Below are 25591 nucleotides of genomic sequence, written 5' to 3'. Positions count from 1 at the left end.
AATAAAATGTCAATACAATGAAAATCTGCCTTTTTCTCATTCCTACACGCTGTTAAGAGGGAGAGAGAGAGAGAAAAAAAAAAGTTGCCCAGCTTTAAATGGCGTTTCGAATCGTTTATTGGTCCTATGATAGAAACAATGTAACAATCTGCGCCCACTGTTCAAACTCAATTTCTTCCCGGTTTTTTTACAATACGTCATAGTTAACTCGCCACGTTACTAGCCACGTTTGTGATACTAGCCACTTTTTTAGCCACTAGCCTAGTTATAACTTTCATCAAAAATGGACAGGTGGCTGCTAAAAAACAATGATTTGAGCTCAGAAGTGCCATCTACCTCCAGTTGTGCACCTACTCCTCCGCGATCCTCAGATGGGACAAGTTTGGCCGGTGGTGAGAATAAAAAAGACCCACCAACGAGGCGTCGCCGATACCTGAAAGAATTTCTTAAATATGGATTCACGTGCCAGGTAAAACATGAGCTCGACCACCCACAGTGTGTTATTTGCGGCGATGTTCTGGCACATGAAAGTTTAAAGCCCACAAAAATGAGACGACATCTCGAAAGCCGACATCCAGATGATGCTCAGAAACCCATGACATTTTTTTTACGAAAAGAAGCTGCGCTGCATGGGCAAAAGACCGTTGTGCATAGCCAAGCTACTGTGCCCACCAAAGCCTTGGCAGCGTCATACAAAGTGGCCCACCTTGTAGCCAAAGCACAAAAGCCACACACAATTGCTGAAAGCCTCATCCTTCCTGCAGCAATTGCGATGACCACAGCAATGCATGGTGAAAAGATCGCAAGTGTGCTTAAACAGATTCCCCTCTCCAATGATACCATGTCCAAACGCATTAACGACATCGCTAATGATATGAAATGCCAGCTCATCGAGAGAGTGAAAAACAGCCGGTTTTCTTTGCAGTTAGACGAGTCTACTGACTTGACTAATGTAGCCCATTTAATGGTTTTCATTCGCTACAGTCATGACGGGAAACTGCATGAGGACATGCTGTGCTGCTCTCCGATGGAAGGAAGATGTACTGGTGGAGACATTTTTAACTGTCTTAATGGTTGGATGGAGGAGACAGGCCTGGATTGGGATAAATGCATAAGCATATGCACTGACGGTGCCGGGGCTATGATGGGAAAACACAAAGGGCTGAAAGCCAAGGTCCTTAGCGTTGCACCACATGTCAAGTTCACACACTGCATTATCCATAGGGAGGCCCTGGCATCCAAGACACTTGAACCCGAGCTTAACAATGTTCTTCAAACAGCAATCCAAATAGTGAATTCGATCAAATCGCGCCCTTTAAATTCACGACTCTTCGCCCTTCTCTGCCAGGAAATGGGGTCTGCACATGAATCCCTTCTTTTTCATTCAGAGGTAAGGTGGCTTTCACGGGGCAAAGTTCTTACACGCCTGTTCGAGTTGCGAAGCGAGGTGCGCACCTTCCTCTCAGACGTGCATTCCCCTCTTGCAGACCATCTCACTGACTCGAGATGGTTATCACGTCTTGCATACCTGGCGTGCATATTTGACAAATTAAATAGTCTCAACCTGTCACTACAAGGCCCCAGCACAAACATCCTGACCCTCTCAGACAAAGTGAATGCTTTCACAAAAAAATTGCAGCGTTGGGCAGCCCGTGCAGAGAGTGGGGACTTTGAAATGTTCTCGGAGCTGCACGACTTTTTGGAGAGTGACATGAATGCCAATTCATTGAAAGAGTCAATAACCTGTCATCTTCGTAGTCTCCTCGACAAATTCAATAAGTATTTCCTCACGGAGAATGTAGAGCCTTTTGACTGGGTACGACAACCATTCACCAACTGCTCCTCAAACAACCTGCCATCTGAGCTCGAGGATGCGCTGATTGAGCTGTCCAGCGACCGCACATTGCAGGCGTCGTTTGCCTCAAAAACTCTAGATGAATTCTGGCTGTCAGTTGTGCAGGAATACCCCGGGTTGTCCAAGGCTGCCATGGACATCCTCACGCCGTTTGGATCAACCTATCTGTGCGAAAAGACATTTTCGTCCCTGGCCTACATAAAGAACAAATACAGATGTCGTCTCAACAGCATGGAGGAGAATCTTCGTGTTGCTGTGAGCAGCATCGATCCCCGAATTGACCTGCTATGCTCGCGGAAGCAGGCCCATCCTTCTCATTGACATGGCGTCCGTATAAGAGGAAGTGAGATCGTTCCAATCATACACACTCTCTGTTGACTCTTGACTCCCGTTTGATTTGGACATTTGTTTCATTGCTTTGTTTGTTCCAGTTCTTGTTTGCGTTAATAAATTGTTGCCGCCCAGGCCTTTTCTTACACATTGCCTATTTGTTTTTGCTTGATTGACAGTCGTTACCATGGGTTTGCAATGCATAACGTTGTCCTGGCAACGCGATTTACAGCCCGCCCCCAAACAACCAAACTGCAGATGGCATTGCTGTTTCTTTCAAAATGTATGACTATCACTCAAATCATTGGAGACGCAAACTCGTAAATTAATTCACACAAAATCGTTCCTTTTCCATAAAATAATCGTCATACATTGTTAATTTGTTTGGATTGGAACAAAAAATCGGTTGCTACGGAAACGTGACGTCACACTTACACACTTTTGGGAAAGTGGGGTCACCAAACCTCTCCAGTTTTTTTTGTGGGGTCGTCAGACAAAAAGTTTAAGAACCACTGCACTAAGAAACTGAACACTTTATCACAAAAAGCTTTTATGCATGAGTTATTATCATCTTCAAAGGGATAACAGCCTCCTGAAGTAAGGCTGTGCAATCTTTCAATTTGCATATAATATGGCTTTTTGCGAAACCTATTGAACGACAAAACGTTTGTCTCTTGTTGGAGAAGATTAAATAAATACGGGAATTGATATGACAAAGAGTTTTTTCATTATCTTGGCTGTTATTGTATAAAGGGGCTGGAGCGCACTATTGCTTTTGCTATAACTCCAAAAAAAAGATTCAAGTGTGCAATTTTAATTATGATGTCGGAACAGTTTGTATACTCCCTGCACTCTGATAAGGTGATTTCACAAAGACAGCAGCAGAAGGGGAGCACAGTGGCTGTTCAGACATTACACCTATAGGAAGGTCTCTCCTTTCATTACGTAAATGTAGCTTCTGTGGTGTCTTGTGATACGACTATCAAGTGACCGCTTTGACAAAGGGTAGAACTTTTAGCTAATTGACCCAATTACCCCCTATTCAGTGTTTTACAAATCATGAACACAGATTACTGTGACAGTATTCATTTATCTTTGGTGTGAGAGCGCAGAGAAGTCCAATACAGACCCTCGGCCAACTTTTTCTCCTTCTGGTAAGAATTGATACGTTGTGATGAGATCAGAGAGGCTTGGAGTTTGGTAATTAGGGTTAGTTGGCTTGTTTTTTCGATCAGTGTTGATTTGGGAAATAAAAACCTGGAAGATAAACTGCATTGAAAACCTGACAACGAAAGCTGTTTCCAGCCAGCAGCATTCACCAACCTTGTGTAGGTGTGTGATAGCTAAGACTGTTTTTTTAGACTTCTGCTCATTCCCCCCACAGCCTCTGCTTTGCTGTTTGTTCATTCATAAATTCTTAGAACTGCAGTATTGGCACTTTAGTACTTCTCAAATGTTCTTTGCTCCACTGCTGGCAAAGCAGTTTTATATTTATAGCCATCTCATTTTTATTCAGTTTTAATATTAGGTAGGCAGTTGTTTTGCCAACCATCAGCTCATGAGTCGAGGGGAAGGCAGAAGCAGCACTTTTGGGTTTGCAAGAGATACTATTGCTGAGATCATGAGCATCTTACAATTGCCAGTTAAAATGCCCAGAACACATACAAGCCAGTGCCACTGTATCCTGGCAGCTGCTGAGATTAGGTGGTCTTTATTGTGATTCCATTTGGAAACACGAGTGGCTGGAGAGAATGTTATTTTGATATATGTTGACACTGCCAAACTATCAAAAGGGTACTTTTATACAGAAAAGAAACTGCTCTGAACACAGCCTTGTGTTTCCCAGACATATTCTTTAACCATGTGAACTTTCTCATGCTGCCCTCTTCCTTCTCAGCAAACCTCCTACTTTGCCATCAAACAGATACATAATTAAGTGATGGTAAATACAAAGTAAATAGCTGTTCATCCTTGCCCCTTCCTTGTAGCAATGTTGGTAGTGAGTGCCTTGCTGAAGGGCAACATTGACCTCCTCCAATTAGGTTTTCCCAGCCAGGCAGGAGATTTATATCACAAGCTTTGATGTTTCAAGCCCTCTTTTTTTAAAGTGAATTTAAAAAAGTTAATGCTTCTTAATTTTAAGCTCCACTTTTCTCTAGCATTAGTAATAAGAGAGCCAGTCCTACTGACCGTGTGTAATACTGATTGAGTAAAAAGGTATGCAGTGCCAACTAAAACATGGACCCATTTTGGAATTCCCCACTTTTATGCACTCAAATAGTTGTTTTCCAAATTGGCTCACTCATTTATAATGTACTGTATAGCCCCCCTGGGCCTTAACAACCATTACTCATTGAGAGAACGACGACTAAATACATTAAAATTATTTTACATTGTGAAGCCCAGCGTAGCTTTCAATCATCTGGTGCTAAATACAAGTTTGGAAAAGTAACACAAAAAGGCCCTTAGACACAGTGAGAACTACAAAATGTATTTAACCCAAGAACAATCCTGTCCTCAAATCAAATGAGATTTCTGTGACATAAAATATCATAGTTTAGTTCAATCTGTTTCCAACTTAACTTTCATTTATCAAGCAAATAAATCAATAAATACACCAAAGCATGCATTTCAAAAATGTTATTGATGAAGCTTATGTATTATGGTTACTTTGAAGAATATCTGACCCCATTTAACCGAAAACTAAAAGGAAATCAAAGGGGTACATTTCCTATTTCTTAGCACTTGATTGATATGGTATATACCGAAGTTTAGTAGCACACCAAAGGAAGAACACCTAAATAGGTAGGAATAAATAAACTGAACAGCATGCATTTCAAATAGCAGAAATGTATTTACTTAGGGAGCCAAAGCCTGCGAAGACTCTTTAAAGGAGGTTTAAGAATCAGAATAAGAATCGGTTTGATTACCAAGTATACTGACACTCGCATAGAAGAATACGTAGCTAAAATAAATAAACGTCAGTAAATATTTATTTAGAATATGTTTTTATAAAGTCACTCATTTTCATTTATTATACATTTGAATTATTAGCATTTGTATAAAACCAGGCCTACTTAATGTACCTGATATTTAATTTTGTTAGAAAAAAAACAGCATTCTCAAAAAATTACTTGATTTATCATCATGATATTGTTTATAGCTGCAGCCCTACCATGATTGTTGACAAAATAAATCCAGTGTCTATCTTTAATACTGTCATGGCTCTGCTGCTTGCTCTGGCTCACAGCTGTATGAGAGTCACTGGAGGTCTCTGTCAGTTTGTGTCTGTGTCTCTTTTCATGTGGGTGCATGTACTGCATGTGGTAAATCAGTGTGCTGATGTTGATATTCAGGCAAGTACTGTGCGTTTTGTGTACATGTTCATTCCACTGACACAGAGGGGATCTTCAGTCGTGGCAAAGTGCTACTGGACTGTGATTGTCCTCAATGTTCCAACAAAAGGAACACAAACGAGGGAGGATGTGCCAGTGCAAATCAAAGTCATGGCTGCAGCCTCTCAAAGTGTGCCAATGACATCTTCTGATACTAAAAATGTAGAATAGTGTTTGTCGGTCCCTGCATATATGTGTATGGTCACAAAGTGAGCCTGCTTGGCACCGCTGCATTCATCAGCACAGCCTGGCTCAGAGGCTGGTTCTTACACACAGCCACCTCTGGCCTGGATCCAACAACACAGACAGCCAGCTGGCTCGGTCTGTCTAACAGGTCAAATGGTTCCAGTAAGCGGAGCCATAGATTGAGATTTCAGATGTTTAAGCAAGAACACGACTGCTTCATTAAAAATAGTGCACATGCTGACTAAGCTTTGCTTTACACCATGGGTATTTGTCTCATCACTTCAAGATGACTAGATGCTGCATGGCACAATACAAACAGGACACCAAATTAGCACTGTTTACCAGCCAAATGCAGAGAAAAATATGTCAGTGGTTGGAATAATTGCTTTTCTAACCAGTCGAGCAATAATAAGGTATTGAAAAAGATGTACATTTTGCATACTTAAAACAGTGTTAATATGGATAACCTTGGAAGTAATATAAATCTAATGGACATCACTGTGAGTTTGTGAACTGCTGTTTTTAAGCCTTTAGTTTGGCCGTTTGGCTGTCACCGTCTTGGTTTATTTCCTCATCATCGTCTGGGTTTCTTTTTTAACCATTGGGGATACAACAGGGTTTGGCTAAGTACGATCCAACACTGAAAAAGACGTATACTTAATGAACTGTCAACACAATGTAAAGGGATAAAGTAAAGAAAGATGAAACAAGGACAACACCCTAACTAGATAATTAGTTTAAAGCAACCTGTCAATCACTTGATAGACACGCCGTGAAGCATACTCTGCTTCATCTTCTATTGTACTCTTAATGGAACCATAATTAAATGAAGGAGTGAGTTCATTTTCTTATAAACTTCTATACAATCAGACTTCCTTTTGCAACATTTTATTCTGTGTTATTATTCGTCTCAGGAAGTTAGGGGCTTCTAGTAGGGTTGTATACCCCCCTTTCCACCAAACTGGATCCTGGGCCAGCTCGAAGCTAGAGCCCTATAAACACCGGTTCTTCCTGTCACCACCGCAGCAGAGCCGGTTCTTGTTGCAAAAACTGGAGTTTATCTGGCTCCAAAAAACTGTCGGTTCTAGAGACAAGAAACACATATGTCACGCTTACGTTGGAGGCGGGGGCAGGGGCGGGGGCGGGATTAACCTGATCAACAACAACTAAAAGACGTACGTTTTGTCCAGCATGTACACAATGACAAAAATATGGAAAATGCGAAACTGAAGCAGCAGTGGTCCTCTGAGGAGACCATCTACCTACTAGGAGTCTGGTTTTCCCAAAAGGTACAAAACAAGCTGGGAAGAACATTTGAAAGTGGCTTGTGACGAACGGAAAGTTTGTGGTGTAGTCGTGCTATTTTTTCCATTTGTTTTTTTACAAAGCAAAAGCAAAGTGAGCAGCGCTTTGGTACAATCTCCCATTGTTGTTGTTGTCAATATGAGGGATTTCTGAGCAGTGTGGCTTTATGAAGCAGGCACGTAAACGGTTACTTCATGGCGCAAATAATGACGCACTGACGCATCACCACTCGGGCTCTGGGCGATGGAAACACAAGTGGGGCTAAAAAGAAGAGCCGATTCGGAAGCAGAAGAGCTCTAACACCGTGCTGGAGCTGGAGCTGGCTTGGTGGGAAAGAGGCATAAGATGTTTAAAGATCTCTGCCTTATCTCTGGCTCAGTGTTCAGATTGGTTAATATTGTTGCTGAAGTGTAATCGGTGCTCATTTCCCAGCCCCTTGTAGAGAATCATAGGTCTCATTTTCAGGCTGTGTTTACCTGACTCTTTCCCTACTCCCTGACAGAAGTCTGTGTTCCCAGAGACCGGCTGTGTGTACGCAGGGAGGTTGTGTCTCCTGCCAGTCTAACCTGAAACACACAGAACAGTACACACACTCTAACCCCACCACCCAAAACTCTCTGGTCACAGCTGGGCAAGAACTCAAATAACCCTGCACAACTTTCCTGGACTACATACAAGCTGAAAGTCTCCATCAGATCAGCTAGACCTAAATAAAGTTATAGGGGGTCATGGTGTAGTAACGTGATCTACAATTATTGACATTATTGCAGCATCCGGGAGGTGCATGCTGGGTAAAGCAGGGTGGAGATTGTGTCCTTAAGGTATAAGTGGAGGGAAGGTTTACTTTGGTAACAGACCCAACACAAGAAAGGGAGTTTCCTATTTTAACCAAGATCAAATGGGAACTCTGTCTGGAAGGCATTTTCTCCATTTAAGTTTCTTAAAATATACTTGCATCCCCCCGCAAGACTCGGAATAGAACAACTAAACCACACATCCTCCCACAGAGTCCCAAAATTAGCCTCCCTTTTTTAAATGGTAACAGCTGACCTAGTTCTGCCTTGTTCGTGTCCTTCTAGACTCTGTAGTCATAGCTTTTGATTTTTCATTAGTTTTAATGCAGTTAGAACTGTTATGGATTTCAGTTTCCTCATTCCTATTGCTCATGCCTGCTCAGGGCATTTATTGGGACTGACCCAGTGTGTAACATTTTATTTTGCTAGTTTTGTGTGAATGAACTTTCAGTTTTGTGATGCTCTGTTGTGAATGAGGCTAAAATGCCACGCATATACATCTGAGAAACACACCGACACATACATGTTCCACGTTATGTTGTTGTTAAAGGTTTTGCAGGATGTGTCAGTAGATGACAAATTACATCATGTTTCTTTTGAGGATATAATCAAGCAAATCGAACATGGATATAGGATAGTCAGCCAATCGGCATGCTACTCCGTCTCTGCGAGTTGGACCCAGGTTCCCGTCAGAAACGGTCCTGTTTGGTGTCCTGGCTCCTTAGTGGTGGAATTAGCTCCCCATTGACATCAGGAAAGCAGGAACTCTGCAAACTGAAAATGCAGATGTTTTGATTGTATCTTGGCAATTCAATTCTTCCAAAAAAGAATAAAAAAGCACTTTATAGAGTTAGCTTAGGCCTTGTAACACATTTACTAGCACTTACAATGGGAGGACTTGCTTGAAGTGAGTATATCTGCTGTTCAGTGTTTGAGTCTCTATGTTTTTTGCACTTAGTGCAAGTCACTTTGGATAAAAGCGTCAGCAAAATGAAATAATAATGGAACTATGGCTGTGAGCAATCCTGCAGCAGGGGCAGTGGATAAAATGCACATTAGCAAATAAACGTACACATGTCTGCACATCTTGCATGTGTGTGAATCCCTATGGTGCCACTTGAAGAAAAAGAAGTGGTCTGTGCGCTGCAGTACGTTGCAGCGTTCATTGTTGAGGCACATACTGTACTTGGCAACAGCCTATTGGTGTATATCTAGGTCATAGGGCCATCCATTAGTCCTTTTACTGGAGACGGGGGATAACGGGGTTGGGGGTGCTGAGGGAGGACAGATGGGAGTGATGGAAGGATGAAGAGAGTGTCTGGACTTAATCTGGGCCATCATATTAGCAACAGCTGGCTTGATGATGCCTGTCAGAATTACAAGGCTCTCACACTTACACACTCAAGCTTAGCATATTTTGCAGTGTGCACATCACCCAATTTGAGATAAATAAAGTATTTCTGATTCTGAGTGTTTTAGGCAAGGCCACATGAAATTTGTAGGTACATTTTTTTTGTTATAGTTATTATATGATTATTCCGGAAATACATTTTGAACTGAATATGTGTCTCGCTGTAAATGTACAATCTGTGAAAAGTGTATCAGTCAGGGCAAAACTTGTTGAATTATTCAAAAGCATAATGAAATCCCATAATGGAGTTAGATAAAGATGTGTTACCACCTTTTTGTGTCAAAGACCTTTTCAAATTCGACAGCATTATTGCGGGCCTGCCGTCATCGGGGGATGGGGGGGTCACTACTGAAGCAAAGGTTAAGTTCCGACTTTTGGAAAATCAACACTCTAATTTCCCCTTCTTCTTTCAAACTCTGGATGTTATTTGCTCATGTTAGCGAGCTTTTTGCTAGAGTCATAGCTGTGATGCTGCTACAACACGGCGTGGGTAAAAGAGATGTGAAAGAGTAGTTGACAGGCTTAGGGGGACAGCAGGGACGGGGTGAAGGGCCAACACGACAACTATATCAGGGAACCTGAACTCTGTATGACACTTTATCCTTAAAAAGCATTAGTGATTTTATTAACCAAAAAAGTAGCCTTAGTTATATATTAACATCATTTTAAAACAGAAACCAAATATTCATTAGGTCAAACTCTTTCTGATGATAAAAAACATTGTATTTTACAGCCCGGTTACTCTGCGTCCATGGTTTGAACCTCTGTTTGTTTTTTACAAGATGACAAATAGTTTTTGCTGTCATTTATTTGATCTTTTTCTTGGTTCAGTTTTCAGACCATACTATTGTAAAACAATTTACTCACTGCAGTGGCTCCTGCAGTGCTGCATTGAGACTGATCTAATATTTTACTTTAATTTAATAATGTGAACATTGATATGGTTGAGTTGTTTAGGCAGAATATTAGCACAGCAATGGACAGTTGACAATTAAAACCCAGCACGACACGGTGCTCCTGCTGCTCCACTGTGCTGTGAATGTGTACTCAATCAATTGAGTAAACTGTCTTTCAGGCCGTTCTCAGGCAGTGCTTATTTGTTGAATTTAGGGTTTGTGGATTTGGATAATATGTAACTTTAGTCCTCTCTAGCAATAATATATAATAAGGGCCCATATCCACATGTTGCCTTAAATGAGCGCTGACATTTCTTTCAATTGATTCCCGAAAAGGATAATTATTCAAATCGAAAAAGTGCCAGAAACTTCACTATAGATATTAGACAAAAACTGTCATGATAAAGACCAAAAAGCCGGTTGCTTGAGTCGATCGAACAGGCAGACTCGGAGTGTTTCTGTAGGTTAGTGTTGTACTTTTATCTCCGTAAGCTCGTCGTCCTGCGCAGTGGCGCTCATTTAGACACAGTGTGCGAACAAGCATCTTACGGTGGGTGTTTACAGTAGAAAAATAACGTCAATAAAATATATAGTAGCACATGATAGATGCAGATATAGTTTTAGTTGGTCTGTCATACAAGAATGGTGATATGTTGCCAAGATGTGGTCGTCATAGAAACAATGAAAAAGCACTGTGATTTATTTTTTCTTATAAATTGCTGGGAGCAGGCGCCCTGCCAGCACCTTTCTACAAGAAAAAGGCGCCATGTGGACACAGGCCCTCCGACAGATGAGCCATGGTTACTGCCCGGTGTCCCTGAGAGCGCATTATGCCTGTTATATCAGTCAAGCATGTTAACAACATACAGGTTAGAACATGTCAACAGGACTCCTCTCTCTGTTTTCCGTCCCTCCCCCTCCCAGTTGGTGTAATGATTACTAAAAACGATGCCTCATGTGACAGCCAAACAATTGCTTTCACCTCAACAAGGTAACTGTGGGTCAGACTCTTTCTGTTGTTGTTTATTTCTCCTACTCTCATAGTTCAAGGTTAATGTGTGACACAGGAATGTGTGTTATTGACAGACCTGTTGCTCTTATCTTTTCCGCAAGTCGGTCCTATCACTGGGTAAATATTAGCTGAGCACCTGCCTCGCATTGGCAGTTGCAGATTGAGTTTAGGTTCGCCTAGTTTGGCAAAGGTTATGTGGCGTGAGTTGTGAGAGTGGAGGTATAGTATATTAAATGTTGGGTTTCGGTATTACTTGAAGGTCAGGTAAACGTTGCAGTGGCTGCTTAGAGAAGGAAACTGCTTGAGTTTCTCCTTGATAGCCACAGGTTCCCTTTGATTTTTGTATCCTTTGTCAATATATTCAATAATCATGAATCTTGAAAACACTTTTCTAACAGCATATATAAAAATACTGATTTAAGGCACACTGATAAATCAGACTGTCCTTTTGCTGTTCATGATCAGTAATGCTTCCTTTCACAGTAACATCTTCTCAATTACACACACTTTATCTTCTTTTCATTCTGTAAGAAAGCTATTACTGATATTCAGATGATACAGTAGCCTGTAGTGTTAAATATTATTTTCTGGTGCCTTCAACTTTTAACATACTCATGAATAGCCATATTACCATTAAGCAAATTATGTTGGTTATACTGTGATTTCATAAAATAGATCTCTGATTGTTGTTAGATTGTATCTCCCTGGACAACTGCTGGTGTGTGTGTGTGTGTGTGTGTGTGTGTGTGTGTTTGTGTGTGTTTGTGTGTGTGTGTGTTTGTGTGTGTGTGTAATGCGCACTCTGCTGCTGGGAAAGGGGATGAGCATTTTCTCTTTCCTTGTGGCGCTACATCGTGTGCATGTGTAATCCTCCCTTCAGTCTGCCACAAAACACATACACTCATGGCCACGTATGCATGTCCACACACTCATTTATTTTGCTTACGTCATTCAACAAACTCCACACAATCACTCGTGGAATGGCTTCTGTATACGCTCAACTGACAAGCCCACACACCAAACTAACACATGAAGCATGCGCCGATTCCACACCCATGCTCAGTCTAGACTGCGTAATATGCTCACACACATATTCCCAGCCAATCTCCGCCCTGCAGATGTGACAACCAGCTGTGATTGGTCTGTCCGTTGGTCTGCATGTCTGCCCACATCTTGACCCTCCCCAGGGGCCTGCACTGTACTGTGCTGTATTAATTTTGACTGTCCTGATACAGTTTGCCTGCCCCTTGCGAGTACTGTTGTGTAATGCTTCAGCTTCATGTTCTTTTTCCTCAAAGCCTGCATCACACTCAGGGTTCCCAGCACTTTTGTACTCATGCACTGCAGCATCAGAATGCTATTTATAGACCTGCTCCACAAGGATGGAAAAAAAAAACCTCCTTTTCAAGAAGCAAAAATATTCCTTTTCCCTCTCATGTCTCAGTGGTTCATAGCAGCCTCTCTGAAAGGACCAAGGAGCAGAGGGCAGGAGGGAGAGATGCACAGAAGATCAGAAAGGAGAAGGGAGTCAGGAGGCTGAGGGAATGAGTCACAGAGGGTGAAACAAGGAGGAAGGCAGGGAGTGGTGCGCGTGTATACGGATATGAGAGTGCTTGTGTATTTTTACACATGTGACTTTAGGTACTTGCAGAGGGAGGGTACAGTTTGTTAACTGCCAGGATCCTCCAGCGCTTCATGCTGTTTCAATTTGAATTTTAAGCAAGTATAAGCCTTTGTCAACCCACACGTTTTATTTTCATCACCAATATGTACACCTTAGCAAACAGCACATTCCTCATGCACTGGAGTATTCACAGCTGAATGGTGTGGGAGAGTCGAACGATGAATCAGTCTGTGAAAATATTCTATGAATGAATTTTATGTAACACCCTGTTCTTGGATATTATAATTGATGGCTCGTAGGCGAGACTGCTCTGCAGGCTGGGAGTCAGTGGGACTTGTCCGCTGTGGTTGTGCACTTAAAGAAAATGAATGGGATTATATTGATCTGAGCGGAGAGCAGACAGACCCAGGTGGTAACAGCTGCGCCCCATTAGCCTCCGCCGTATACCGTATATATATATATATATATACTCTGGTTGGCTCTGATCAGCCCAGCGCCCAGTATAACAAGCGTACTGTTTAAATCTGTCTGGAAACAGCCGTGACCCTCAGCGGTTGTTAATAACCTGCTAACAATAGTTTGCCACCTCAATGGTTAAATAGCTCAGCAGAGGAGAAAACAAGGCACCAGAGACGGTGGAGAAACCGGCCGAAGTAATGCAACGTCATTGTGTCTCCTGGTGTCAAAGAACATAAACATGCCTGTGATTAAATCCACAAAGATTTACAGAGGCTTGACAGTTTGTGTCTCTTGTTTACTGATGGCCTATGCAAAGGCGAGTCTTTGTCTATGATTAAAAACAACGCTATTTTCAGTTAATATAGCAGCTGTATAATCATGATCAAATAAACGATAATTTTTTTAAATACACAAATTTGCTATCCTTTGTTTATTGTGCTTATGATCTATGATAACCTTATTTAAGAATAAAGTGTGTTTAAGAGCTGTTTTAAAGAGCATATTTTAATTAATGAGGCACATCTGGTAATTGTTTTAGTGAGGATAGTCATCCAATGCCTACTTGTATGTGTATTTTTACGAGCATTGTAGCCTTAAATCCGACTAATCCACTCTTGCTGTAAGATAACAACACAAAGCTGCAGAGCCACAGCTTGATCCGGCCCACATCTGCAGCAGCTGCATGTGGCCCCTTTGGTGTGCCGAGATGTGCATATCATAAGTACATGCGAATCCTTGTGATTTTCAATGGATTTACTGAAGAAGCTGCATATTTTGGGGGTGAGCAATGGCCTGTTGGGAGGATGGAGGAGTGGTGGCAACGAAGGTGGGAGTCGTCTTGAACACTGAGTCTCTGTAGCTGAGTGACTGAAGTTGTTTAGAGACACTAACCGTCGTATACACTAACAATGTGCAGACTGATCTGCTTGTCACAGCCACGCACACTGCTATTATGTAGACAGGCTGACATGTCCTCGTACAGTAGGGCTTTGTTAGTGTTAGAGAGGAGAGAAGGGGCGGGGGTCCAGACAGACCAATATATACACAGAGAGAGAAGGAGCGAGGGTGAAGTATAAGAGCTTAGAGATGGTGACGCAGGGCGAGGGAGCAAGTACGATTTATATTCGAAAGAAGAAGAGCTGCAAGGACAGGATGAATCACTTGTATTGTTTTTAAACCCTAATAATAGATGAACAAAGGCTATAAAAATTGTGTTGAAAGTTGTTTTCTAATCTTAGTTTTCTTTCTTTCTTCCATTTGTTTGTTTCCTCCTTCCCTTCCTTCCTTTCTCCCCCTGTAGAGGACGTGCAGGCTGTCAGGATGAAGGAGGAGAATTTGTTCCATCGGAGGTTTTCTCTGTGCCCCAACGCAACATCCCCACCCCAAATTGACCCCCGAAGCCTCACTCGGAACCTGTCTTATGGAGGAGACAACGACCTCTACAACCTCAGCTCAGGTACCAAGAGGTTTAAAAACTGATGACAGAAATGCAAATATAGCAAAGTATGATAGTCCGGGTGTGTGCCGCTGGATTCCAATGTCTGTGACAAACCTCAGCTGCGGCTTCTCTCTGCTCTTGTGGCTGCCCTGCTTTAATTGTCTGTGTGCAGATTTCTTCACATTTGTATGTGACTGTGTGTTGTGGGTTCCCACCAGGCAGTGACACAGACAGGAACGGTCTCTCCATGCTGAGTAATGAACTTAGTCCTGCCCAATCACCAGGCAGCAAGGTAAGAACACAGTTACTGATTGGGCAGCTCAATCTAACTGACTCATTAGCTGAGTTTCTTTCCGTCTGTATTCTACAATGATTTATTTTCCTCTTCAGGAAGTAGACAAACCTACATTTTGTCATAAAACACACAAAGGTGTCACGTCCGTGTTGTTTCAAAGAGACAGTGGATTTGAAATGGAAACCAGGAGTATTACTTTTGTCCTAAATCAGCAATACCCAACAAGGAATTAATCAAATAATTGAAGTCCGGACACTGCACCAAAGCTTTGGGATTTAACTTGTCAGGGCCATGGTGGGAACTGTGTCTTAAGCATCACTTGCCATGTGTTTGACTCAGACCCTAAATGCTGCCTTGGTTGCATTAGTTCTAACAATCTGTTTCCATTCCTTAGTTATACAAATTAAGAGTGGTAAATAAATGTTTCCACTGGCAACTGGGCAATCTCATTTTGTCTCGTTTCCTCTCCTTTTGTTGCTTCGCCTCGCACCGCAATATTGCTTATTTGTATGTGGAATAATTGACAGGCGCAGCTGCATCTGTGGCCTATTGCCCTTTCTTCTATTCTAAAAACCCGGGACAATAGGACACTGAGCACTGCCTTAACACTCGCATGTTGTCATTTACATAACGTTGTTATATTGTACTAGGCTTTTAAGAATGGCTATTTTTAACACATACAGATAAGACTAAGTGCATGTGTGGGCTCAGCCAAAAAAAATGTGATTCATATTTGTTTATGGCATTCAGAACAAGCAGAAGTGCTTATGCAATTAAATGGAGAAAGGGTATTATTTTTTACCACTGAGATACTTCTTACTGATCAGCGGAGGCAATCAAACCGTCAGGGCCCTTTGATGTCTAACCAAGGAAGTTAGTGGGTTTGTGGTCACACTAGCAGCTGCTTTCAAAAGGGCCACCCTCCTGCTTCATACAAACGTGTGGAAGTTCAGATGAGCTACGTGACTAAGGGAAGAATAAATTAATGTGAGCAAGCAAGTCTTGGCACTTGTGGCATTATCTCACAAGAGCTAACTGTGTATTGTTTGGGTGATCATTTGAAAAAAATATATAATCAATTCAAAATGCTGTTTTAGTTGGTAATTATGGATTATAAATCTAGATTTGGTAAATCAAAATCTCTGCTGTGTTTTTGTGTAGTTTCTCCCTTTTCTTTATCCAAACTGACTGCTTCCTCTCCTCCCTCCCCCAGTCTGAGTCCAGGATGTTTAATGGTGTTGAGTGCCCCTCCCCCACAGAGAAGCTGGCCCGGAAGGAGTCTCTCAAGGTACATACACATCAAAAAGTTCACTGTTAAAACTGTAAAACATTATGATGCAGTTTGGAAATACTGTTAAAGTGCAGGTCATGTATCGCTTCACTTTCTGTCCATCTGAACTCTGAAATAACTCTTGGAAACCTTATTTTAATTTCAAATAAGTACCCTCTGGTAAGTTTCAAATGATCAACAATAAATCCTGTTAATGAAACGGAGAGCATGGTTGCTAGGGTTTAGTTGACTCTGCTTCCACCTAGTGTTGGTGCCCTCAGATCAATCCTCTGAGCAGTAACACTGATGACTCATCTGTGTGTCATTGTTGTTTCCATTTCACAGGTCCAAAAGCAGAACTACAGACAAGAGAAGAAACGGGCAGCTAAAGAAATGTTCACTGCACTGAAGGATCCCAGTGTTGTCATCATGTCCGACTGGCTCAAGGTGTGGGGATGTTGTCTATTATACAGAGCTGCTACATTGACAAATCTTTAGAAACATATCCAGGCCTTGTATCTTCTGCCATAAATGCTCTTTGCTTATGATCATTTTAATAGTCATTTCCGACTTTTAGCACCTCGCAAGTCAATCCTGTAAGATCATATTTCTTTTCCTCACATTATGCTCTGATACTAAAATGTCGCCCTTTCCTCTCTTGTCCTTTTAGATTCGTGGCTCTTTAAAGAGTTGGACAAAGCTGTGGTGTGCCCTGAAGCCTGGAGTTCTTCTCATCTATAAGACCCCCAAATCGGACCACTGGGTGGGCACCATCCTGCTCAGCGCGTGCAAGCTCATTGAGAGACCTTCCAAGAAGGACGGCTTCTGCTTCAAGCTCTACCACCCGCTGGACAAATCCATCTGGGCTGTCAAGGTCAGACATGTTTGTTGGCTCAGCTGTAACAAAACATACTTCTCAAGGGGACTTTGTTGTTGTCATGACTGGAGTTTTAAATACACACTTGGTTTAGTAACGCCAAATAGAAATTCAGCACTTGCTTGCAAACAAATGTTATCGGTAACCATATTTAATTTCTGTACATTTTTATGATTGTGAAATGTGCTCTTTAATAGACTAGTCTCTTAGTGTAACCTTTTCATTTGTATCCACCCAATAGTTTTCATTTTTAAGTGACAATTATCCTCTTCAACGCTCTATTATGCATATAGCCCTTGAGAGAGCCATTTGCTTCTGTTGGTAAAACATGACTAGAATGGCATGAAGCATGACTCATCGTTTCATCCTTATGCTCAGGGTCCCAAAGGAGAGAACGTTGGCTCCATCACCCAGCCGCTACCCAGCAACTACCTGATCTTCAGAGCAGCGTCTGAGTCTGATGGTGAGGCTAGTGTGTTGTTGTTTCAGTTGGAACTGTGTGTGTGGCATTTTTGATTATTACAAGCATTTATTCAAGGCGCTCTTTCCCGTCTCTTTAATGTGTCTGTCTCTTCAGGGCGCTGCTGGATGGATGCTTTGGAGCTGGCTCTCAGCTGCTCGAGCCTCTACAAACTTACAGCCAAAGGCGGGAAGGAAGGAGATTTCAGCACATCCTCAGACTCCTCTCACATACTCCACCTGCTGCAGTCCAGCACACTCACTGATGCAGAGCTGCTACAGTAAGTGCATACTGTACAGCTGCATACTCTGAAAGCATCTCGCATATCATGTATCTTCTCTCTCCTACACTTTCTTGTTGCTGTCATTTGATGATTAGTGTTTTCTGTAATCACACTCCTGAGTTGTTGCGCTGGCCAATTCACTCACAAGACTCTTGGCATTCCACCAAACACATTTGTGCTGCCTTATTTATGCAGTCAGAAACTCCCAGCTGGTCGGTCTAAAATAAAGTCTCTGTGGTTCCCGCTCATCAACTCGAAATAGCAGCTGGAGAAACGTGGGGTGCAGAATCCTTGTAACAGGATTTAGTTTGTGTTAAACGCTTTACAAGTGCGATTTGAGATCACGCAGTGCCGGAACATTTCACTTGTGTATATTTGAAAAGGAGCATATCAAATGTAATGTTTTTACTGTATTACATATTTCAACACTAGAAAACTGCCTCCTGGAAAACCTGGTACTTCAAATGTGTCTATGTTTAAACTCTAACCATTTAAAATACTAAAAAAAGATCCAAAATAAGGTTATAAATAAATAAATGTATAACACATTCAATAACATACTTATTTTGCTCCTAGGAAACTTCTCCCTGTTTGCGGTTATCTAAATGGTTGAAAAAATGTGTCATAGAAATAATGATTATTAAAGATATACGGTCATACTTGGTACCAATTAATTTAGACACTTATCTGCCTTTGGTTTTCCCAAGACAGAAAGCCATAAAAGCCATAAGAGTTACAGGAATATACATAATCTAAACGGGCATATAAACCCTCTGACTTGTCAGCAATTACCCTGGTGAACTCTGTGAGGAGGAACGAGGTTCACCTGAGATGTTTGGACTAAACTAAACAGCACAGGTGAATTGAGTCTGGTCTAATAAGGAGGAGGAGGAACATCGTTCAGTTTGCCTTGCTACCAACCAGACCGGTTTTCACACATTCCTGTTAAGTGTGCCAACAAAGTGAGTGGTTCTTTAAGATCTATCAGTTACAAAATGTCTTGCCTGCCACCAAAAGTCTTTTTTGCTTTGGACCGTTCTTAACTGAGTGAAACGACCCAGTATATAAGTGGTGGCCTTGATAGGAGCTACATGTTATACATGCTACAGAAAGGTGCTTCAATCCTCTCCTTCTTATCTTCTTAAGTATAGGGAACAATGGATCTTCCTTCACCAAAATGAAAAGACACTATGCCGTCCCTCAATTTCTTGCAGCCTCAACATTTAAAGGCACCATTTGCCAGTAATATCACCTGCCGTTGCTCCTTACTTAAATGCTCTGGATTCATTGTTACCGTGATTTTAAGGAGGTTGTGTTTGTGACGGGAATCCTTACTTGAATTAACCAGCATTGGGTTAGTCGCTGCAGCGTACCTGTTCTCTATTCGCTTTGAAACAAGTTGTATCATTGTAAATGCACTCGAATCATTTGAGCTTCATGGTGGAGGAAGCTACTGCACCTTCTCTGGAGCTGATTCATCCTACCCCACAAACGGAATCTAAATTTAGCATGCTTGTGCCAAAATTAGTCTGCCACTGTTTTATTTATCAGTGAAGATGAGCCAGATTTACAATTCAAGCTATGAATAAGCCTGATGTGTGTGTATATACTATATGTGATACATATTGTAAGTGTGTTTGAGCATTAGGAAAAGCGCCATATAATTCCTATGTATTATATTGAAAAAGTGATCGTGGCTTAAAGAAAACGTAGGTGTTTTTCTTTAAGTGGTGTTGTCATTCATAGATGAAAATGTGGCTTACGAGCAGTGTCACTAATAATAGTCGGTAATCTTTGTGTTGGAAAGGGTATAAAGTAGCACACATCTCGAAATCTGCCTTACTTATACTCAATACAGGGGAGGAAATAATGTGGATGTTGTGCAATCGCTGCTCCACTTTGTCAATCCATTAACCGTTGACAACTGTTGTGTAACAATAAAGCTTTATAACTGTCTGCTACAGCACATTCTAAAATGCAATCTCATATGCCATCGTTGCATTTTGAATACATGTTGTTTCTTATGATTAAAGTCTGCGTTTCAGTTTCTCTGCTGTTTACACTCTACATTAGACACAACTCCCCTCCTCCACTGCTCTACCCTCCTTCTGGCCAGCCACCCCAGCCCCCACCTCCTCTCCTGCTCCTCTCCCAGCCAATTGCAGCAGCCACTACGATCACATGACTGTCAAAGGAGCAGGAAGATGAGATAGAATGAGAAACATACACCGCCCAGAAAGAGACGGCAGCAACACAGCCGTTGCAAGCACACACACACACACACACACACATTGGCAAACAGACAGAAACATGCAAACACAGATTCAGGAAGCAGGTGTGCTAGAGGCGAGGAAAAACCAAACTGCACCTTTTTAGTAAATAGATCTAAAAGATGTACGCACGCAAAGGAGATGAGATAGCGACAGACTGGGCTTGTGTTTGGATTTTCTAGTAACACCATCGGTGGTTATTTGAATCCTGAGGAAGAGTTGTCTGTTTTTCTATATGACTTTGAGGTAAGGAAAGCTGCCTCTGTTCCAGGGCGTGTTCGGGTTAATATATAACATGTGTGTTTGGTCAGTGATCCACAGACTGCGCAGGAATTTGACTGTTCCCGTCTGTCAAGCCCTGGGGCTTTTCGAAAATTGAACTCCGTTGCTTTGTATGCCCTGTTTTCTTGTTTTCTGTAACCATAATCCCTTCCGTGAATGTGATTTTGAGAGCTGATGACACACACTGTAATCATCTTCCCCTGCCCCGATGTTTGCCTGTGATTGTTAGAATCCCAAGTGTGTTGTATTGTGAAATAGCTGATTTACCAACCCTTAGTTAGGATAAGATTTACACCTGCTTTCATTTCTGTCTCTCTACTCGTGTGTCCTTGTTAATGTGTTTGGGACAGGCCCCCACCAGAGCACACAGACGTCCACTGTCTGACTTGTAAAATGGCTGTAGGATTGGAAACATGATGTTCCCTATTAGCTATCGATTTCACCCCGTCTGTCCCTTTTTCCCTCTGTTATTCTCGCTTCTCCTTTCCTTGGCTTTTTTACAAACTGATTCATGACTTCTTTTCGAACAGTTCCCCTTTTTGTTTTTAACTTTGTTCTGGTTATTTCAGTCCTGACAGATGTAAGATCCGGGTTTGATGTTTCCAAGACTGAAAAGTTCCGTATTCCAAAAATAAACAGTTTTAATGTTAAATGTGTATGTTTTGCATAAATGTACAACATGTGTCCTCTCATTTTTCAGCCTGCCACATTCAGACCAAGTAAATGGGGAGGTTAAGAAGGATAGGGTGATTTTGCCCGGTTGTCCTAGCAACCAGTGGGTCAGATTTACTGAATACATCCAGCCCTGCCAGTTTTATTTATCTGATAATCTCTGATGCAAAGAGCTTACTCCTCACAGCCGTGGGGACGAAACGGTTCGATTACAGATTCAATAAAAATTTAGAGGCGTTTCAGAGCCTTTAAAGTTCACTTTGGGTTATTTCAGTGTTTCTCAGAAGTCTGTGACCGCTTTTTATAAAAACACTTACTGATGAGCTAATCTTTAAAGCTTTGACAGCTCTCAAATAAATTTAAATAAGATGTTTGTGATGTCATGCAACGTTACTCAGCTTTAATGTCTGATCACGGTCATAAACTCCCCTAAGCTTCCTGCCCTAATTGAATCTACCCTGGTAATGACATGCTGACAATGTAAGGGCCGCTCATGATACCAGTTTAAATTGATTAAGATACAACCTGTCAAAAATCAATACACACAGGGGAACTGCCTCATTAAACCCTATGATTATTTGTCATCATTTCCAGACGAGGAAATCCTCTTCTAAGCTGCAGTGGCAATAGAACTGTTGAATATCAGTGTCGCTTATTATATTTCTAACGGTGGTGTTCTCTTTTCTTGCCGTTAGGTTAAATGACACTGTGCTGCTGGGCAATCACCACATGGAGCATGACGGCTTTTCAGACAAATCGGAGCGCGAGGCTCACGATGACTGGTACACTGCGGCCAATGAGAACGGCGGACGGGTGACCGAAGAGAGCGACATGGACCAATCAGACGAACTGTCCCCCGGGCCACAGGCCACAGCCTATGTGGAGCAGAGCACAGAGGAGATGGCTGAGGTGGGTTCACCGTTACATCTTTTATGAAGGGAGCTCTGCCTTGTTTTGTTTGAGGTACAGATCCCTCACAGTGGGTTTTATTTTATAAAAATGCTGCAAGGAAATGTGAAAACGAATGCGTATTCAGTGTTTTGAAGATTTATGTCTTCCTTCGAGTTCCGAAAGCCATGTTTGTAATACTTCAGGGATGTCCTTCATAGTTGAATACTCTTACTCACTGGCCAAAAACTAAATAAAACGTAACCACTTGCCTTTAGGAACAACACTCTTTGCATGTCCCAGGTGTCTCAACCCAGGATTCTGACCAGAGTTTCACCAATGTAACTTAAAGCTATATTCGCGTATGTCTGTCTTTTGTTACTTCAGGCTGGGGAGGTGTCCCAGGTGGAAACTGTATCAGAGGAGAACAAGGGTCTGATCTGGACCCTGCTGAAGCAGCTGCGCCCTGGCATGGATCTGTCCAAGGTGGTGCTGCCCACCTTCATCTTGGAGCCCCGCTCCTTCCTGGACAAGCTGTCTGACTACTACTACCACGCTGATCTGCTCTCACAGTCAGTCCCTTAAAGTCACTATACCTTGTGTGTGTGTGTATGTCCCTAAGAGTGCACACATTTAAGCATTTTCCTTAAAAGTCTTATAAAGACAAGCTTTATTATGTCTGCTTTTCTTTTTGTAATTGTTTTGTCTCATTTACAATCTCTCTTGCCACAGAGCTGCACTCGAGGAGAGTGCATATGGTCGGATCAAGCAGGTGCTGAGATGGTACTTGTCTGGCTTCTACAAGAAGCCCAAAGTAAGATTTATTTTAACTTTTGTACCGGATTGGCTTGTTGTTGTCATTGGGGCCCAAATAATGGACAGTCTTGATTTAAAAGAGGCACTGTTTTTGACATTTTAGAGATGATGATGGCAGCTATACCATAAGTACCTCTAAGTATTGTTACATGAAAAAACAAAATGACTCATTTTCAATTGAATTCTTTAGTTTTACTAAATAAAATAAAGTAAATGTAAAAACGTACAGCTTAGGGGACTATCAAATTCCATTTTACTACTTCAGCAGTAACCAGAGCCGAAGCGCTCAGCTAAATACCAGCTCTGTTTGTTTCTCCATTCAGTTTTTTCAGTCAGACACTTGGAGGCAGTCATTTGGAGCACTGTCTGCCCTTTTTTTGGCTTCACATCCTCTAACATACATTTCTGTGCTTTCTTGGCTTGCCCCACAAATGACTGACCCGGGGGTCGATTTGTGCAATGAATCTGATCGCAGAAGCTTTCTACTCGTTAGGAGTTTATACTGTGTGGCAGCAAAATCACCCATCATGAGCCTGCAGCTAAGGCCTGTACATTAAACTGAGCTTGCTCAACATGCTTTGGGATGACTAAATCCCAGCTCCCTGGAGGTGGATTGGTAAAAACGTAACAATCCTTTAACCTTTAATCAGTACTGGAGCATCCACAGGTCTGCCTGCAATGCTGTACACTTTTTCCATCGGACATTGATAACAAAGTTTATGTATTTGCATTTCAGGGTCTGAAGAAGCCTTACAACCCAATCCTGGGGGAAACATTTCGCTGCTGCTGGCTTCATCCTCAAACCGACAGCTGCACTTTCTACATAGCTGAACAGGTAAAAGCACCCACCTGGGAAAATGCAGCAAGTGTAAAATGTGCCATAGACTCCTCTTTTTCTCACACTGTTGCTCAAATGTCTCTCTCTTTCCTCTGCCAGGTGTCCCACCATCCGCCCATCTCTGCCTTTTATGTCTGCAATAGGAAGGACGGTTTTTCGATCAGTGGTAGCATCCTGGCCAAATCCAAGTTCTATGGTACACAACACACTACAATATGTAATCTGTTTTTCTGGTGTGACCAATGCACCTTCACACATTTCAAAGGCATGCAAGAACACAACAATATCATCACGGGTTTGGTCAAGTCAGTGTAATCTTAAAAAGTAAGGAAACATTATCGATGGGCCTCTTTTATTGCAGGTAACTCTCTGTCAGCTATTCTGGATGGCAAAGCCAGGCTGCTGTTCCTGGGAAGGGACGAGGAATATGTCATCACCATGCCGTACGCTCACTGCAAAGGTAACAGGAAATGACCTTCATCACTCAGTAGTCTGTTCCCGTCCTTGATTTTATGTTATCACTGGTAGTAGGGTTCAGTTATATCTTTAATAAGGGCGGATGTGGCTCAGTGGTTAGTGCGCTGATCTTTAGTTCAGGGGAGCACCGGTGCAATCCCACCTTGACACCCACTGCAGGCAGCCTGTCCCTGTGTCCTTGGGCAAGACACTTTGGGATTGTCCACAGAACTGAAACTGTATGTAAGTCGCTCTGGGTAAAGTGTCTAACCAGTAACGATGTTATGTTAATACTGCACAAGCTTTTTCGGGGGAAAAACTGTTTAAGGTCATTTGAGTGTTGTTTAGTAATGTCCCTCCTTAATCCTGTTAATAACAATCCAATGTAGCTATTCAAAATGTAACCTTCACTGTCCGTTTGACTACTATTTCATCCATATGCCAGCTAATTTCATGGTGAGAACGTGTTAAGTTCTATACTATAAATACTTACAATTTAAACACCGTTTACTCGATCTTTTCAATAGGGTCCTTTTTTCCGACGTCTAATAAAAGTCGGAGCCTGCAAAGAAACACTATTTTAGTTGATGTACAATGACAGAATGGACCCAAATGATTACATTACAGCCCATTCTGCGTATGAATACCGGATATATTTCAACAATTGTTTTCCCTTTTAGACTCTTTCACAGAAAATCATACAAAATAAGCTCCGGGATAGAAGATACAGAAGTTTTTCTTAAATATAAAAACTGATCTTTGATGGATGCGATGGATTCTGTGTTCTGTGACAGATCATGTGTGGGCTGTAACTTTTGCAGCCATCTGTCATAGCCTAATGTGTCTGAGCTACTGGAAATCAATAGCACCTTGCTCCGCTCTGAACATGAACTCTCACGTGGCAGACAGCCAAAATTAGAGATGGATGACGAGTGCAATCCAAGTCGGGTCGGGTGTCGATTATTCACTGACTGTGTACGGTCATGTGGTAAATGATCTTATGTTAAAGTCCGGCCACTGTGCCGCACCTAGATCATAAATTATTTTTCTAACAGAACATCAACACAGTGCAATGGTACTGATATTTAGGCTGCCAACAGGATGTAGTGGCTCTGCTCCTCTATGTTGTGTTTGCTGATGTGCTGCTGATCTGTCCTCCTGTAGGTATCCTGTACGGCACTATGACACTAGAGCTGGGTGGGAAGGTCACCATCGAGTGTGAGAAAACAAAATGTTTCACAGAGCTGGAGTTCAAACTCAAGGTACATTTCAGACAAATTATAATATTTGAAATGTACTTTGTATTGTTCATTTTTTTTTTAAACATACTGTGCATTTTGAGAAGCCTTTTCAGTAAAGATTTTCAAACTTTGTCTGCAGCCTTTCCTTGGAGGCGCCTGCTCTGTGAATCAGATCAGCGGGAAGATCTTTGTGGGAGAGGAGCAACTGGCCACCGTCGATGGACACTGGGTGAGAGCT

The 25591-nt window shown here is 42.0% G+C and overlaps 1 protein-coding gene across 4 annotated transcripts in view; it reads left to right on the top strand.

Moving 5' to 3' along the window:
- The window catches only part of osbpl5 (oxysterol binding protein-like 5), a 45126-nt gene that overhangs the window by 13374 nt on the left and 6161 nt on the right, over positions 1-25591 (top strand). For 2 of the 4 annotated variants that reach the window (XM_063904673.1, XM_063904681.1), the window contains 15 exons: positions 14568-14723; positions 14924-14997; positions 16214-16288; positions 16616-16717; positions 16941-17144; positions 17526-17610; positions 17725-17887; positions 21810-22023; positions 22390-22574; positions 22735-22816; positions 23555-23653; positions 23756-23852; positions 24018-24116; positions 25277-25374; positions 25493-25582. In XM_063904673.1, the coding sequence (XP_063760743.1) occupies positions 14588-14723; positions 14924-14997; positions 16214-16288; positions 16616-16717; positions 16941-17144; positions 17526-17610; positions 17725-17887; positions 21810-22023; positions 22390-22574; positions 22735-22816; positions 23555-23653; positions 23756-23852; positions 24018-24116; positions 25277-25374; positions 25493-25582 (1803 nt within the window). In that variant the 5' untranslated portion in view covers positions 14568-14587. The remainder of the gene's footprint in view (positions 1-14567; positions 14724-14923; positions 14998-16213; positions 16289-16615; positions 16718-16940; positions 17145-17525; positions 17611-17724; positions 17888-21809; positions 22024-22389; positions 22575-22734; positions 22817-23554; positions 23654-23755; positions 23853-24017; positions 24117-25276; positions 25375-25492; positions 25583-25591) is intronic. The other 2 variants (XM_063904691.1, XM_063904702.1) reach the window with 1 other exon arrangement.

The sequence above is a fragment of the Eleginops maclovinus genome, chromosome 2 (assembly GCF_036324505.1).
Source record: "Eleginops maclovinus isolate JMC-PN-2008 ecotype Puerto Natales chromosome 2, JC_Emac_rtc_rv5, whole genome shotgun sequence".
In the NCBI taxonomy this organism is placed as follows: domain Eukaryota; kingdom Metazoa; phylum Chordata; class Actinopteri; order Perciformes; family Eleginopidae; genus Eleginops; species Eleginops maclovinus.
This window is presented reverse-complemented; position numbering and strand designations above follow the sequence as displayed.